This window comes from Harmonia axyridis, chromosome 1 (genome assembly GCF_914767665.1).
Source record: "Harmonia axyridis chromosome 1, icHarAxyr1.1, whole genome shotgun sequence".
Lineage (NCBI taxonomy): Eukaryota > Metazoa > Arthropoda > Insecta > Coleoptera > Coccinellidae > Harmonia > Harmonia axyridis.
The window spans coordinates 27870847-27888722 of NC_059501.1; the positions used below are offsets into that span (position 1 = coordinate 27870847).

The 17876-nt window shown below is 32.9% G+C and overlaps 1 protein-coding gene across 2 annotated transcripts in view; it reads left to right on the forward strand.

Moving 5' to 3' along the window:
* Positions 1-12125, forward strand: part of LOC123675592 (ankycorbin) — a 48019-nt gene extending 35894 nt beyond the window's left edge. For both annotated transcript variants that reach the window (XM_045610988.1, XM_045610995.1), the window contains 4 exons: positions 1626-1945; positions 3664-6296; positions 8528-8871; positions 11766-12125. In XM_045610988.1, the coding sequence (XP_045466944.1) occupies positions 1626-1945; positions 3664-6296; positions 8528-8871; positions 11766-12040 (3572 nt within the window). In that variant the 3' untranslated portion in view covers positions 12041-12125. The remainder of the gene's footprint in view (positions 1-1625; positions 1946-3663; positions 6297-8527; positions 8872-11765) is intronic.
* The last annotated feature ends 5751 nt before the right edge of the window (positions 12126-17876 follow it).

Sequence of the window (17876 nt, forward strand, 5' to 3'; positions counted from 1 at the left end):
GGAGCTAGATCTAAATATACCTAGTTCAAAAGGTTTGAACTTTATTATATCCTGCACTACGAATCGTGTGATTTCTTTATTTTATTTCACTAATCACATCCCTGCCCTGAACTCTGAATTATTCTTCTCTATAATTACCCAAATGAAGCTCTGATTCTTTGTGTTGTTATTCTTTGAGAAAAAAATGAAATTTTGTTCATTTCCATTTAATACCCCAAGGTTGCCTAGGGTTGGAAAAATATCTGTGAGCTTATTTGTCTTCGACAGCCATCACAAGTTTTTGTCTTTTCTTTATGAAAATCCAACCTAGTTAAATGGCACTCCTAATTCTCAAAAAATTGTTCAGTTCTAAGTCATGGTTTTCGAGCAAGACAAAATGAATTAACCCCCTTAATCTAATTCTCTGAATTATATTGCCTTTGTTTTCGATTCCACCAAAAGCATCCATCATGAGCATTCCATTCTACCTAAAATTAACCACCTTCACCTACAATTCAATCATTCGTCGTCAAATTTCTAAGGTGCACTTTCTCAAAATCTCGGCTTTCTAATTAGTTGAATTCAGTTCTCCACACTCTCAGCGCAAAACTTCAATTTTCTTGATGACAAAATATATCATCCTCATTTATTTTTGTTAAGTCTTCTATTCCTGAGAACCAATTGCAGTACTCTGCTGGCACAATGATTGTTATTATTTTCACTGAATCAGGGTCGTTACGACTATGTTAGCCTACCGGGAACTGCGACCAATTTGATCTTAACCCTACCCATTCATACAAACCCAGCCTTGGCTATGAGTATTCAGAACTGACTTTCCCATGTGAGTGGTTCTTAGGCCAGTCAGCCCCGGGCATTTGCACACTGTGTGTTCGGATGTTTCTACCTCCTTCCCATAGAGCCTGCAGATCTCATCTGCTGATTTAACCATGTAGTACAACAGGTATTTGCGCCGACTGTGTCCTGTCAGCAGTCCCACCATTACCCGAAGCTCTGTTCATGGTAGCTTCAGGAGCTTTATTGTATAGGTCGGTGAAAGCACTACAAATTTCGTTGCCTGAGCAAGACCCGGACGACACCCATTGTTGGAACACTGGTGATTGGTATTCTCCAAGCCTATGGAAGGGCTCAGAACCAACAGGTGTCAACTTTTTTTTGCAATTTCATCGACTTTTTCATTTCCTTCAATACAACAATATCCCGGTACCCATATTAGAGATACTTATTGCCTGTGGTCAGTTGCTTCATGGTATTACGGCAGTCTCATGTCAATAGAGACCCCTTGCTATATGATTCCAGGGACCTTCTGATACAGTTTAGGTCTATAGGTTTATATTTTACATCGAGTGTGCGCAATTATTGTTCCATTCTCAGAGATCATCTGGGAAAGCAACTATTCAATGGCACAGGCCATTTCGAATCTTTCCCTAATTTCAGATTTATTACATATTCATCAGCTCCATCAAAATTTGAATGTATTGATAGAAGGACTCAGAGCCATGGCTCACCAAATATCTAATGTGGAAAGCTCAATATTAATGGTTTCCTCAATTTGTTTCCATGAGTCAGCTGTCCTTTCTAATTATATCATACAAAATTGAAAATCAACAAGATCCATTGATTTAAAGGTCATGCAGATGCGACTGCTCTTCTGTTAGCCCACGGTTCAGATCCAAACAGACAAGATAGAAAAGGAAGAAGCCCAGCTCACTGTGGATGCTCGAAAGGTCAGTTTGAAACTGTGAAGATGATTGGTATTCATGGTGCCAACTTATGGTTGAAGAATGCTAGAGGAGATCTACCACTCCACGAAGCTGCTGCCTCAGGAAGACGAGATTTGGTTAAATGGCTTCTCACCATGAGACCAAGCCAAGTTAACGCTAGGAACAATGATGGAAGATGTCCTCTCCATTTGGCAGCTTTGAATGATAATGCAGATATGTGCAAGGTATTTCTCATCTAAACCGGACTCTGTATTGTGTATATATTTTGATTTTTAGTTCAGTAATTGATAATGAAAAAAATAGCATATAATCACATTCAAAAATGATTCTGAATAGCCTAGGTTTTAAAATATAATAAGTTATAGTTAACTATAGATAAAATTTGGTTCAGATGAAATGTTACTCGTTTTCTAGTAAACAAACAAATGAAAACTTTGATTAGAGGATATGAAACTGATATGGGTATATTTTGGTTTGCGATATCCAGGGTGTTTTCTGAAATTTGAGAAAATTTTATTTCTGTATAACAATTTTTATCAAAGATGGTTTGCCTAAAATTTTGTTTCTTGACTAACATCAATTGCCTCAATAAAACAATGAAAAAATTTTGGCAGAAATCAGGTTTGAACTGAATATGGTCATTTTGAAGTTCAACCTTGAAGAATACACCTTATATATACTACTTTTCCCTATTGTTTCCCACTTGTCAGATTTTACACACATTTCCACTCAAAATTATCAATTCCTTATCATGCTCCATATCTATGTCTTATTTTCAACGAAATTTTTATTTTCATTTTGAAATTACAATTTCAATTTTTTTTTCGGAATTTTGTATTGATCGTTCCACGAAAACCATGGAAAATTCAAACAGAAAATATCCAATAATTCCTTGAAAACAGATCCGACCGACTTGAAATTTTATGTTTCATTTTAAAATTGCAATTTCAAAATTTTTGCGGAATTTTATAATGATCCCTTCCCCAGAACAATAGAAAATCAAACAAACGCAATAAAATACAAGCCAGATCACTTACTTCTTGTCGTAAAAAATGCCCGATCCAAATTTAGACTGTTTAACAATAAATTTTCAATTGATGTTACCTTTAGCCAAAAATATGGAAGGTTTTTGACCTCTCCTTCGTTCTGGACCTTATATACCTAGATATAAGAAGTAGTCACGTACAGGCTCACGCCTCTGTGATTATATGTTTATACCCTGTAGTTTACAGAATAAACCATATTATTATTATTATTATAAACTGCTCTTCAAAAATAAAAAATTGATATAAATTGATTTACTCTATTGAAATCATTGTTTCATGTATCGAAGTAATGTAAGAAAAAACCACAAAAACGGCCTATGTGTTTTTATATGCACAACGTGTGTTGTTCGAGAAATTCAGTGTTCCTTAATTTTTAAAGAGCAATTTTACACTATCTGTGGTCAACGAAATATTGGGAAATTTTCCAATATTTAGCTTTAATTTTCTATGATTCTGATTAGGCGATTAAAATGAATTTTTGCGAAAAGATTGAAATTGGTATTCCCCGCATTCAAGATCAGATCTGCTGTCATGGAAATTGAGCATAATGCTTTGATATTCTTATTTTATATCTACGCCCGAAATATTTGCGTAGATTTTGTGGTCACGGAATTCTGATTCATATTTTGTATCTTGTGGTTATGTTTTAAATTTTCAATAATTTGAATTTGTTTACCATTTTTTTTACTTTCAAAATTCATATATCGTATTCTTGAGTTGAGTAGATAAAAGCAGTACACCAATTGATTTTCGCTTCAAATTTCATGCTAAAAGCTCCTATAGTTTCTGAAAAAAACTGTAGAACTGTGTTTTAAGAGGTTTTTAAGAATCTTTGCCAAAGTTTTATCATTGAAATTAATAAATCAAAAATACTTCAACCAACTTTAAACTTTCAGATCTTATTGGATTCGGGAGCTCATATCAACCCCGTTTTAAGGACTTCCAAAAACCTCTTCATGACCCCACTTGACTGTGCTCTTCGTAGAGGGTTCAGATCGACAGCTAAGTACCTCCAACTTCACGGTGGAATACCAGCGTCTAGGTTGCACAGCGAACCTCAACAAAACGTCAACAGTGCCGTTAGTTTACAGATAAGAGACGATATAACTTTTTGGGGGGACACCAGCTCTAATAGTGAACGAGAGAACGGGGAGCTCAACAAGCACTTTGCAAAAATTCAAAAGAAGAAACTCGCACAAAAATACAAACGAAAACGAGCCTCAGCGTCGGGTAGCGAACTCGAGGAGAGATTGAGTGCGAAATTAGGCAAGCACAAATCTGGTAGTAGAAAGCACAGTGAAAAATCAAGATTCCCAAAAATGCGAGACGATAGCGCTTCTAGTGTAGCACCCATTCCTAGGAAATCTTCTAGAAGTAGATTCGATTACAGTAACGAGATTGTCATAAACGGAAACACTGAAATAAACATCCACCAATCCAGAGCGATTTCCGTTGGTAGAGAAGTCGAAGATATTCCTATAAATCAACAAATTCATGAAAAAATTGTATCAAGCAGAAATACTAAAGAAAGTTATACGCGTCCAAAGAGTGCCAAGCATGGAGTTAAAATAAAAACGGTAAGATCTGACTCCGACAGAAGTAGCACCAGTGGTTCAAGTAGAAAGTCAAGAATGTCAAATAAAAAGCTCGGTAATCTCGAACTGAGGGATCAAGCAACAAATACTATTGAAAAAATGAAAGATAGAGCTTCATCTCTTAATGTATCGAAAACTGATGCTGCAGTCCTAACAGATGAATATTTGATGGATTTACCTAAAGAACAAATCATCAAACCAACCTTTCAGTCTTCTAGGATGTCGGACACAAGTGAAGATCTAGAAAAACAGCAAAACATTATAGTTGAAGCGTCAATTCACGAACCTCCAAAGAATTTTAGTGATGATGAATTAAAACAGCCTTTGGAAAATTTGGAAATATTACATGAATCTGATACCAAACTTCCAGATGATCAGGTAGTAGAAGAAAGTATAGAAAATAGGAAATCAGAGTCTTTAGAAAATATTAGCAAAATTTCTAATGATATGGACAATACTGAGAAAAGTACATCAGTAGATAAATCAGCAAATAAAGATGAGCATGAGAATAGTTCAATAAAAGAAGATAATTCTCTGATGAATTCATCGAAAGAGATTGACGATAAAACCATAACATCTGTTGAGGGAGATATTGAAACGAAAGAAATAGTCGAAGGCATACAAGAAATAACGGTTAAGCAAAAAAAAGAAACTCTAACAAATGAAGAGCCAGAAGTGGACGAAAAAAATTCAAAAGATGAAAATAATGAAGAAAATGAACAAACCAATATTGCCATAGAAAGAACTGACACAGCCTTCGACGAAGAAAGTCCAAGAGATGGTCAAGAAGAAACAGCTTCAAGTGAGAGATCTCGGAAACTGAAAAATCTAAAAAGAATTCTTTCTCATGACACATTTCTTCGAAATCAGGAACCTTCAGAAGATAGCCCCGAAATGAACGAAGCAGCCAGAGAAGTAGCAAACGCTGCAATTAGTCTGATCAGTTTGAATATAGAACAAGAACTATCACTCAAAATTCATGGTGAAGATCAGACGGATTTAGACAAAGCAGAAGTTCGTGATCCAGAGCAAAGTGATAGAACGGAGGATGTAACTTCCAACACTGATATTTTTAATACAGGTGACACTACAGTTAGGCAAATATCAGAAGATCACTCTCACCAGGTAAATAATAATGAAGAAGGAAAAGAAGGAATAAGCAATAATGTGGGAGATATATTGGATAAGGCTTTCGGAGAAACAGTAGCTGAAGCTGATCAAGAAGTGACGAATTCTATTTCGAAGGCAGGTAAACAGATGAGAGAATTAAGAAGACCAAGAGATTCCTTAATTAAATCACCAACAGAAGATTCGCCTGTATCCTCACTCAGCGAAAATAGAACACACAAAAGTTTCACAGTTCTTGACGATAGAGAAGTGGTTGAAAATAAAACAAGGAGGAGAAGTGAAAAAAATAAGCTCAGTAAACAAAGGTCAAAATCGGAAGAAAACGAAACAAAAGGTAAAAATGAAACTTACAGAAAGAGTAAAATTCCTACTGCATTAGGAAAAACAATGCTGTCCAAAAGTGAAAAGTATCTAAACCGTATCGATAAAGAAAATGTGGAACTCAATCATCGGATTCCATCACTTCCCGAAATGAATGAGTTAAACAACACTATGAATGAAACATATAGATCCCGGTCTACAACATCTGCTCGTAGGAGAGTTTCGATATATAGTGATGAAAAAGGGAGTGGCTCAGAAGATGGCGAGGAAAAAACCAGATTACCTTCCAGGAGAAGAAAAATTAGAAAAAGATCACATCGTAGGGATTCTAGAAGTGCTGGAAGTGATTATGAGAGTAGTAATGTTATAGACTCTGGGTTTGAGCCTAGTCCTAGGAGTGTGAGAGTGCCAAAATGGAAAAATATGACTGAACGAGGAGTCAATATGACGTCTGTTACCCAAAGCATACAGTCTAACATAAGAAGGTAAAGATTTATATATATGTTTATCAATATATTTATATTCGAAAAAAAATGTTTTGCTCTTATTCAAATAACTATAATATCAAACTCTATTCAGCCCTCGAAGCTGTGCAATTGAACACAATTGAAGTACAAATGATAAGAACTTGTGGTGAATATTGAGTTAAATATAATCAAATATATACAGGGTTATTGTTTATATTTATTATATATTATTATATAATACATTTATATAAATTTATATTATTTTAGCAATAGTTATCTCGGTGAATATTGGTCCTACAAAGACCTTTAAATTGACAAATATGAAATATTACTTCTGGGGATTCAAAATTCACTACTAGGAAATTCAAAAAAGCATTATAAACTAAAAAATTTAATGTGAAATGGAATTTTTTAATGGAACACCCTGTATTTTATTTTCCTAATCTATTTTTCCTCTCTTCCCTAAATACTCTTTCTCTCGCTGCGATTTATTGATGAAATTTATTGTTGAAAATTCATTTTTGAGGATTTACTGAAAATTTATGATTGAAAATGTAATGAAAATTTATTGTTGATAATTGATTGAAAATCTATTGTTGAGATTTGTCTAGTTTAACTTAGATATAGGAAATTGTATTTGATTCGCATTTCTGTTGATATATCTTCTTTTTAATCTGTAAACATATTTTTTTCTGATAGAAGAAACCGCAGCATTATCATGTAGCGTTGACAAAAAATCTATATTTTTCGAAACTGTCAATATATAAAATATATTTGAAATCAGAAGAAAGATCTCTACCGATTAGGAAAATAAAATACAGTGTGTTCCTTTCAAAAAATACCAGTTCCCATAAAATTTTTAGATTTATATTGTTTTTTTTTGTATTTACTTGTACTGGATTCTGTATCCGCATAAAAATACTTCATTTTTGTCATATCAACTGAGATAGCTATTGAATGAAATATAAACAATCATCCTCTTCATTTACTCAGAACTTAGAAGTATTTTAATAATTATTAGTGTTTTTACGACTTATTGAGTTTTTTTGAGAATTTTTTTTACCACTTCCCTTGAATACATAAATATTTTTATTGTCAATCTTTTCATTGAAAATTATTTACTTCGATGAATTGCTCCTTGTTTGGTTTGACAAAAAAATTAAGAAATAAGTAAATATAAGGTGCGCAGCTAAGTTCCCGCTGTATTTTTGATGAAAATGCAACTTAATTGTGAAAAAATTGTTACAGATGAATCATTCAAATTATTGCCCATTATTAGCTACAACTTTTTATCATTTTTCTGGTAGAGCTCGGTAAAAGGGATCATATTTTATGGCTATCCACGAATCAAACCTTTTTTTATGTTTTCATATGAATGGAACTGCTGATGAATCAGATCATGTTTCATCAACTGGAACAAGTAATAATCTGACGGTTCAATACCTGGGGAATACAGCGGGTCGCATTTGAGCGTTTCTAGTTAGCAGATAGATTTTTACGGGTTTAGTAACATGAGGCCGAGCAATGTCATGCTGTAGAATTACTTTATCTTGCCTCTGCTCGTATTGTGGTCGTTTTCGCGCAGTGCTCAACTCAGTAGCATACTCTGAAATCGTTATCGTTCCCCAGTTATGGTTTCACTCGATTTCAACAGCTCATAATGAATAACTCTACCAAATACACAGCAATACCTTCGCAGCGTGAATATTCAGTCGAAGCGAAGACACAGAAGCATGACCAGGCAGACCCTATAACTTAATTTTGTTTGTTGATGATTATTCGGCACAATTTCAGACATATTCACACAGCCGTACATATTTGAATCCAAAAGAAAATTACAAATGTGTTGAAATACCTTGTTTACAATAGTTCTAAGCTTGGTTTATGACGTTTTGGATATTTGGATATCAAAATCGACCAGTACCTACTGCTGAAACCATCTATTGACAAACAGCGGGAACTTAGTTACGCACCTAATAGCTCCAAAATGGAGCAGTCGTAGATAATTTTTCGAAAATCATATTGAGGATTTTCTTTAGGTCATGCTACTAAGTACTCATGCTACTTTAGGCACAGCCCTATCAATTGTTTGCGATGTGTGATCTTTGAAAATTTCAATATATCAGTCATTTCAACTCGAGATACGTTCATGAAAATTTCCTCTGAATGTTACATTTTGGTCAAATCACCTCATATTTAACGTATTTCAACTTTTCTTCCTCTCTTTTGAAATTCTTATTGCTCATCAGATACCACCTAGAAAGAAAAATTTTTCAACACCTACTGGAACTGAAGAGATTGCAGATCCGATCCGGCCAACACAACGAAGCCACTTTGGTCAAAAGAGCCATCGATGCCTACCACACATCTTGCGCATCTACTGTAGGAGCTGGCCGATACATTTCTAGGGACTTGTCTTTCAAGGCTTTTGAAAAGTTTCTATACGATTCATTGAGGAAGTTGCAAAAGACTGATGCCGATTACTTGAAGGGGCTTCCAGAGGCACCAAATAATCCACTACTTTGCACCAGGAGTACGCACAGATGCATGCACGCTACGCATGCTTATACCGGTGTGCCATGTGCAGCATACTGTAAGTAAACATATTATTTCCATTTCAAGACCACCAAGAATTTCCCAAAATCGAATGAAAGATGAGAGATGCGGAATCAAGAGCGTTTGAGCCTCCTTCATTCGTACGCAAATTGCGCCCTTGGAAACAGCATAAGTAGATAATTATAAATATACTCTCTCATTAAAAAATGTTCACCCTGAAAAAAAGGTTTTTTTTTTAAATATTTTTTCTTTACTAAATTCCTGATTGGTGTTCCTGATAAAAGCTGAAAGTTTGATCATTACTTTGAGTGTCCTTCGTCAAAAGACAGCCCAACATCATTGTCAATTGTCAGTTTACAAGCCGAAGAATTTACTCTCCTTATTATTGAAGAACTGTTAGACCTAAGTTCTTATCAACTCCGGTGGAGGAAGATTGACTCAGTATAGAGCTAGGACTCCTGCATCTTCAGGGAAGTAATTTGTGAATTTGAAAAATTACATTTTTTATTCTTGGACATATACAGGGTGTCCCGGGAAGAATGGGACAAACGAATACCATAAATTAAGGTCATCATGGAGGACCCGTATCAAGATGTTTCAATCGCCTGAGTGCCTTCGTTTGGGATATACAGGGTGATGTTCATCTTATGAGTGAAATTTCACTGTTGAATAACTCTTTAACTAATCGACCGAATAATTTCAAATTTTGAAGATTTGTCACCCTTTCCTATCAATATTTCTGAATTCGAGTAAATCAGATCCGGACTAGGAAAATTTCAGACTTTTCCTATTTTCGTGAATATTGGATCACCCTGTACGTGTACATTATGATTTTTTTCTGTTTTCGGAACCACAAAGAATCAATTCATTATAAAAATTCTAAATTCTGCTTGGCACGGTCATACAGCGTGATCAATAAACATTCCCTTATGAGTGAAATTTTTTTAGTTCAATAACTCTTCAACAAATCCACCAAATAGTTTCAAAATTTGAAGTTTTGTCGCCCATTACTATCGCCAGATCCGGACTAACAAAATTCTAGACTTTTCTATTTTCGTGAATATTTGATCACTCTGTAGGTCAATATGATAATTTTTTTTCGTTTTCGTAACTACAACGTATTAATCCATAATCAACATTCTAAAACTCAGCTTGCCACCGTCATACAGAGTGAACAATAAACATTCCCTCATGAAAGAAGTACAACCGATTCAACCGAATAAGATACCGAAATCTGTGAAACAACTATATCATATCAACGTGCTCAAAAATGTTCTAAAATAGAGGAATATCATTTTGAACAATATCTGCTCAACTGAAAATATTTTATTTTTGATTCATTGTTTTCTAGATCAAATATTTTCAATTTATTTGCTGTTTTTGTTATATTATTTATCCACTTTGTTGATTAAAAATTTTCTTGAATAATTTGAGGAAAATTTAGGTGAGAAATTCGTGAAGGGTGAAACAAATTCAATTTTCGCAATAATTCTACCGATAAATTCAAGATATCTTGAACTATGAAATTTCTTTCATGAAGAAATGTTTATTGATCACCCTGAATGATGGCACCAAGCAGAGATTTAAAATTTTTATTAGGAATCAATTCTTTGTGGTTACGAAAACGAAAAAAAACATTATATCAACATACAGGGTGATTCAATATTCAAAAAAATAGAAAAGGTCTTAAATTTTCCTACTCCGGATCTGATTTACTCGATTTCAGAAATATTGAAGGAAGGCGATAGTAAAGGGCGATAAAACTTGAAAAATTTAAATTATTCGGTGGATTTCTTGAAGAGTTATCGAACTAAAAAATTTTCACTCATAAAGGAATGTTTATTGATCACGCTGTCTGACCGTGCCAAGCAGAAATTTAGAATTTTTATAATGAATTGATTTTTTGTGGTTCCGAAAACAGAAAAAAATCATAATGTTCACGTACAGGGTGATCCAATATTCACGAAAATAGGAAAAGTCTGAAATTTTCCTAGTCCGGATCTGATTTACTCGAATTCAGAAAAATTGAAGGAAGGCGATAGGAAAGGGTGACAAATCTTCAAAATTTGAAATTATTCGGTCGATTAGTTAAGAGGTATTCAACAGTGAAATTTCACCCATAAGATGAACATCACCCTGTATATCCCAAACGAAGGCACTCAGGCGATTGAAACCTCTTGATACGGGTCCTCCATGATGACTTTAATTCATGGTATTCGTTTGTCGCATTCTTCCCGGGACACCCTGTATAAATTTCGGATTCACTCATATATTTTCATTTCTTAAAATATTGTGGATAGGTAAATTTTTCTGGTACCAAATATTTTAAAAATTCAGATTTTAAAATACTTGTGTGGATATAAGAGGTAATTGATCGAACTGGATTTTTGTCCCTTCCATCTGGTGAATTCAGAGATCAGAACCACGGCTCAAAACAAACGACTGTGCTCGGGGATATTTTTTGATTGTAGATCACTAAGGCGATTTGTAATCATTTTCAACACCAAAGAAAAATTATTTTAATAGTATCTTATATCAATGACTGTTCTTCTTCTTCTTCCAATGCATATCCACTAATGGATGTTTGCGATAACATTTTCCATCGCTTCTCTATTTCTTGCGGTATGTATCAAGGACTGTATATCGTGCAGCCCTGTCCACTGTTCACATCTTGATTATTCAGAATATCGTTTTGTATTCTTTAACAATGGAGAACAAATAAGAGTTTTCAGGGCCCTCTATCGTCAAAACTAGTCTAAAGATAAACTGTTGCCTAATGAACTTTTTGTTTGGAATGACTTGGACTATAACTTATCAATAATTCAGCCAATTTGACAGGAGGCCAATTTACCTAGTAAAGTATGCGGTGTCCTTTGCAGAGTTTTCTGATATGTTTTCAACTAGAATTAATTTATTTCCTTTTTTTTTCAGTACCGAAATTGGATCACCACACAATACCTAAGATTGGGTTCAACGATTGCAAACCTGGAACCGGAGGATTCCTTCCAAATATCAATCCAAAGAAATCGGTGACCCTTGAACTCTGCCACGGAAACGACAAACAAGTCATATCACTGCCTGCTGATCGTCTGGATCAGAACAAACGTTATTATGTGACATTCACAGTGAAAGGAAATGAGGACGATGTCGAAGAAAAAGAAATTGGTGTTACAGAAACTGCTCACAGACATTCTAGAAGTGACTGAGGGATTTTAATGTCATAAATATTCAACTGTTTAGAAAAAGTTTTATTCTTGTTGTGTAAAGTATTGTTGAAAATATCATATTTTAATAAAAGTGCTTTTTTCTTCCATACTTCCTCCAGTTGAAAAGGATGAAAAAAAAAATTCTGAAGATGAAATATCCATGAAATCTATTCCAGAGGTCTGATCTTCGAAATGATTGACCTGTCTTTATATAGCATTTATTAGTATTTTCCAATTGAAGAAAATTAGCTATACTGTGTGAGGCAACTTATAAAACTGATTTTTACCTTCAACATCCTTTGCTGCTGCTGGACGAAGGACTATGTACTTTCGGCAGAATTAAATATATTCATCAGTAACTACAAATTATCTATTTACCAACATCATTGTATTCTGGAGTTTTACAATCAATAACGTTCCTTCAATATCATCAATTGGCTTATTCTACAAATTTGGCAAGCTCCTGAAAACCCCAGTATATACCACAACATTCTCGGCCATTAAATAAACTTCATCAGGAGCATCATCCTTAATTTGTGCTCTAGTAAAAATCTTAGCTTTCTTGGAAGTATAACCTTTCCCATTTTGTTTCAGAAATAATATCAGTTTGGAGTGTTTTGATATTTCCACATAATTATTAGATAGTAAAAGATTTAATCATTGAATAATTCGACCTGAGAAAGAAGTACATGTCTTTTTCATTTTCCATTCAATGCATCTTGCATTCTCGGTTTCGTAAATTTTCCGCGATTTAAGTTGTAATAATTTTTGGGAAGTTACTTTCGCTGCTCCTACTAACTCTGGTAAAGTCAATAAAAACTTGGAATCAGACATTTTTCAACTGAAGAACCAGTAAGATCACTGTTTACTTCAAAGGTTTCCTTAGCAACGCATGTCTAATTGTCCTACCACAGTCTAACATTTCAGAACATATAACACATCGATAATTCTCTTTGATATATTGTTATGATATTATTTCCGAATATTGGATCGTCGTTTTTCACCTCATAAAAAAATAGTGTATTATGTATGAGAAATTTAAGGTTTTAGCCTTAAACCTTGAATAACTATTTTCTAAGTGAGAATTCAGATATCTGCTCCATTAGTAGGTAATCAAAAAGCTATCGGCATTTCTGGGGTTTGAAGGATACAAAAGTAAAAAACTCAAAAAAGCTTATAGGTTCATAAAATATTCTAGGACAGTATAGATAATGTATATTAATATAATAATGGTATGGTAAATATTTCGATAAAGTTCTACCTTAAGTGACTGTGTAAGTGACTCTTATTAAAACAATATTATATTTCATATTCGAACAATAGATATATTGAAAAATATCTGTTCAAGCTCAAAAAGATCATTTTCAAATAGACCTCCTTGAATTCACTCAAAAGTGAATACTCACTTTTGAGTATCCCCTTTTATAGTTTTAAACATTTGTTCTCAATATTCATCTTTTTTTCACTTCATCAGCTCGTATTAAAGACTATAAGAATAGAATTACGTGAATTAAACTGCTCCACATAAGTTAGGAATATTGAATTAAATTGCAAAAAAATATAGTTTAAATGAGATTTTTGTGATGAAAATCAGGGCCCCCGCAACCGCGCGTGTAACGCGTGCACCGCACGCGGGCGCAACTCTAAAAGGGCGCCAAAACCTCTTATAGACCGCATGAAGAACCGATGGACCAAAGGTTTTCGAAAAAGATTCTTTCAAATTTTTTTAACAATTTTTTTTTCCAAACTTCTTTCTTGCAATTTATACAAGTTTTCGAACGTCGCAATCGGCATGAAATAGCCAGATATTGGTTTACAAAAACGCTTACTCGATGCTAATCCTAGGGCATTTTTTGCGCTATGTGCTGCACACAGCTTAAATTTAACTGAAAATGATGCTGCAAAGGTTTCAAATAAAACAGTGGACTCTTTTGATATTGTAAAGGAACTTTTTATATATTTCTCCTCATCCACAAAAAGATTGGAATGTTATAAAAAAGCATGATCCTCAGTTACGTCTAAAACCTCTAAGTGATACTAGATGGTCAAGTAGAATTGATGCAGAAGTTTCATTTTATTCAAATATGTGATAACCTTTTAGAAATAGCAGAGAATGATACTTTTAACATGGAAACTAGACATAGACATTTCTCTTTTATTAAATATTCATTCTCTTAAATTTATTTGAAGTATAATAATTTCTTATGATGTTTCATTCCAGATTAATATTGTAAGCAAAATGATGCAAAGTGTAGCGATTGACATTAAAGTGTGCCAAAACTATTTGACGAATTTAGTTGATCATTTCAAAAATTATAGGGATGATAATGTTCTCGAGTAAAAACTTGCGGAATCTGGAAAACTAGCGGCTGCTCTTGAGATAGATCAAGGTTTTTCTCTATTATATTGTGTAAGACGAAAGTATAAACCAAAATTTTTCGATTATGAACAGACGGATGAGGCACCTCAAGATTAAAAAATCGCTTTTAAAATAAATTTCTTTTTGAAAATAATTGATCAAAATTATTTCTGATATTCTTAAATTAAATGATAAATATCTATTAAAATGCTGTCATGCTCTTCAACAAAAGCTAACTGATTAGGAAAAAAAGAGGCTGACGTGAAAGAAAATGATTTATTCAACGAGATAAAAGCCCTAAGATTGTTTTCATTATCGGAAGCGAAAATCCTCTTGAAATTCTACAATATATTTTCGAAAATAATCTTACTTCTTCTCTACCGAATCTTAGTATTGCCTCAAGAATCCTTCTCACTTTACCTGTGTCTGTTGCTTCTGGTAAGAGATCATTCACTAAATTAAAAATAATTGAAAACTTTTTGAAGTCTACCATGTCATAAAAAAGATTTTCTGGATTGGCAATCTTAGATATAGAGCAAGAGATACTCGATAAAATTGATTGATTGATTATATAAAAAATTTTGCAACAGCCAAATCAAGAAAAACATCCATTCAATTTCTGCATTGATCCTAATTGAATGTTTATGCCTTCATGAATAATTTATAGAAGAATACAGCTTATAAGTTTTGAAACATATTAAAAATGTATTATGTTACAACTAACACCATAAAGTTCTTAAGGCAATAAAGGTTGCTGATAGATTTTCAACCATTTTACACTAAATTCTTAACAAAACAAAAAAAATTTCGATTATCAAGCAGTGCTTTTTTCCACCTCCCCCCTTTAAGGAGTTTGTGAAACAAAAAAATATTATTTAATGGATTCGGTCCTTACTTGGCGGAAATTCATTATAAATAAAATAAAACGAAGTAATTTCCACTATGTTATTTAATTGTTAGCAACAATTGTTTCGCCACACTGTGGCTTCATCAGGCTACATTTCTGAACTGATAAGAGTACAAAGGTTTTCGGAATCTTATATAAAAACAAAATTGACACAAAAATATTCGAAAGGGTATAAATTACAACGTTATATTGGACAATTTACCGCCTGGGATTTCCAAACTATCGGAAGAAATTCAATAAAGGGGATGAGATTACATCCGTTTGTTCGTTCAACAGAATATTTTGGGTATTATACCTGTTTATTTCTAAGGATTCTAAGAGTGTTAGTCTTAAGCTCTTGTTTTCTAAATGAAGAATTTCAAAGTTATTATTGAAGGTATGGTCCCATTCTTTTAAGTGATTCGCGTAGGTTGAAAACGAACTATCAGATGTATAACTCTTTTGGTGTTCCTTTATCCTTTTATTGAAAGATCTTCCTGTTTGTCCAATATAAACCATAGGGCAATCATTACAGGTTAACTTGTAGACACCGGATTTAGTTTCTTTATCAGTTTTGTCTTTATTGTTTTTAATGAACATCTCTAAGTTGTTACTTGTTTTGAAGGATATTGTGTAATTGAATTTTGTTTTCAGGTATTTAGCAATCTTTTCAGAAATATTATTAACATAAGTTAACGAAAAAAATTTAGTATCAATACCATAATTTACCTTAGGGTATGTTAGACTCAAAGCTTGCTTTCTTTGTTTATTCCTCAAAATTTGATCAATAACATGTGGACTGTAACAGTTATTCACAGCTATTTGTTTAATTAAATTTAATTCTTTACAAAAATTAGCATGATTCATAGGTATATTGATTAATCTATGGATCATACAATTGTATGCAGCCATTTTTTGGTTTAACGGGTGGTTAGAAGTAGCATGGATGGTAGTATCAGTATGTGTAGGTTTCCTAAAAATACTGAAACTATGAAAGTTATTATTTCTGGTAATTGTTAAATCAAGAAAGTTGAGTGAATTGTTATGTTCAATTTCAGAAGTGAATTTGATACTTGGGTGAATGTTATTGATAAATTCTGTGAACAAAGAAAGTTGTCTATTGGTACCTTTGAAGCAACATATAATATCGTCTACATATCTAAACCAATAAAGGAAATATTTTGTGTTATTGTTAGAAAGAATTTTGTTTTCTAATTTATTCATGAATATTTCTGCTAGGATTGGACTTAAAGGGTTACCCATAATCAAACCTTCATCAGACTTATAAATGGTTTCATTAAATTGAAAGTAATTTTGACTGAGGCATATTTCTAAGCAATTTAAAATGTCATTCATTATAATCGGATTTGTGTTATTGGTAACAAGTAATTCTTTTATTATTTTAATAGTTTCTGCTGGGGGAATGCTAGGAAATAAGTTCTGTACATCGAAAGAAACAAATTTAGATTTGTTAGGCAAATAAATATGTTTTATTTTCTCAATCAGTTCTAAACTATTTCTTATCGAGTATACAGAATTAAATTTTGTTTCTTTTTGTATAATTGTTATTAGAGCTCTGGATAATTTGATGCTTGGTGCTGAAATGAAAGAAACTATAGGTCTGATGGGGTTATTATCTTTATGAAGCTTTACTAAAGAATATAATTTTGGAATCTGTGGATTCATTAAAATAAGTTTGTGTGTTTGTTGATTTTGGAAAAGACTAACGGATTGATTTATTGTTTCTTTTATTATTTTTTGAAAAGAATTGGTTGGGTCTTTTTTCATAATTTTGAATTTTTTTGGATTTAAAAAGTCTAATGTTTTTTCAATATATTCTGATCTAGTTAGGGCGACAATACTGTTTCCTTTATCGGCTCGAGTAAAAACTAAATTATTTTCATTGCTTTTTGTTACAATTGACTTGACAATTTTTTGGTCAACTGTCGTAGGGCTGGGTATTATTTTTGTTTTCAATATGTTTTGATGTTATGTTTATCTAAATTTAAATTTGAGTGTCCTGATTTGGAGTATGATTGTAAAGCTAACTCTGAGTCAATTGCTATGTACTCTAAAGATTTATTTGAATGGTCTCTAAGATTATATTTAAATCCTTTTTCCAATAGTCTAGTTTCATTGGAATCGAATTTAAAATTTGATAAATTAATAAATTTTGGAAAGAACTTATGAGTTGAGAACGAACTTAGATTTGTTTCTTTAGCTAAAGTTTTTTGTTTGTTATAAATAAGGTTTTTCAATTTTTTGTTTTGATTTAAAAAAATTTTATGAATAATGTTATTAATGTGTTCTCTAGTGTTCATATCAACAATATCGAATTCTAGAGGATGTAATCTACTAGTTAACTCTGAATGAATTACCTTTATATAAACATTATATATGTCTCTCTGGTGGTATTCTTTCTTCATATCATTCTTGAGCCATTTCTTCATTCCTTGTAATCTTCCTATCTTCGCTGCTGGACTCTTATTGTTTGTTCTCAAATTGATATATTTCGGGAACACATCTTGATGTAGACATTTGGAATAGAACCAAATGTTTTGTGTATTTTCTCTGCTTCTAAGTAGAAGTTT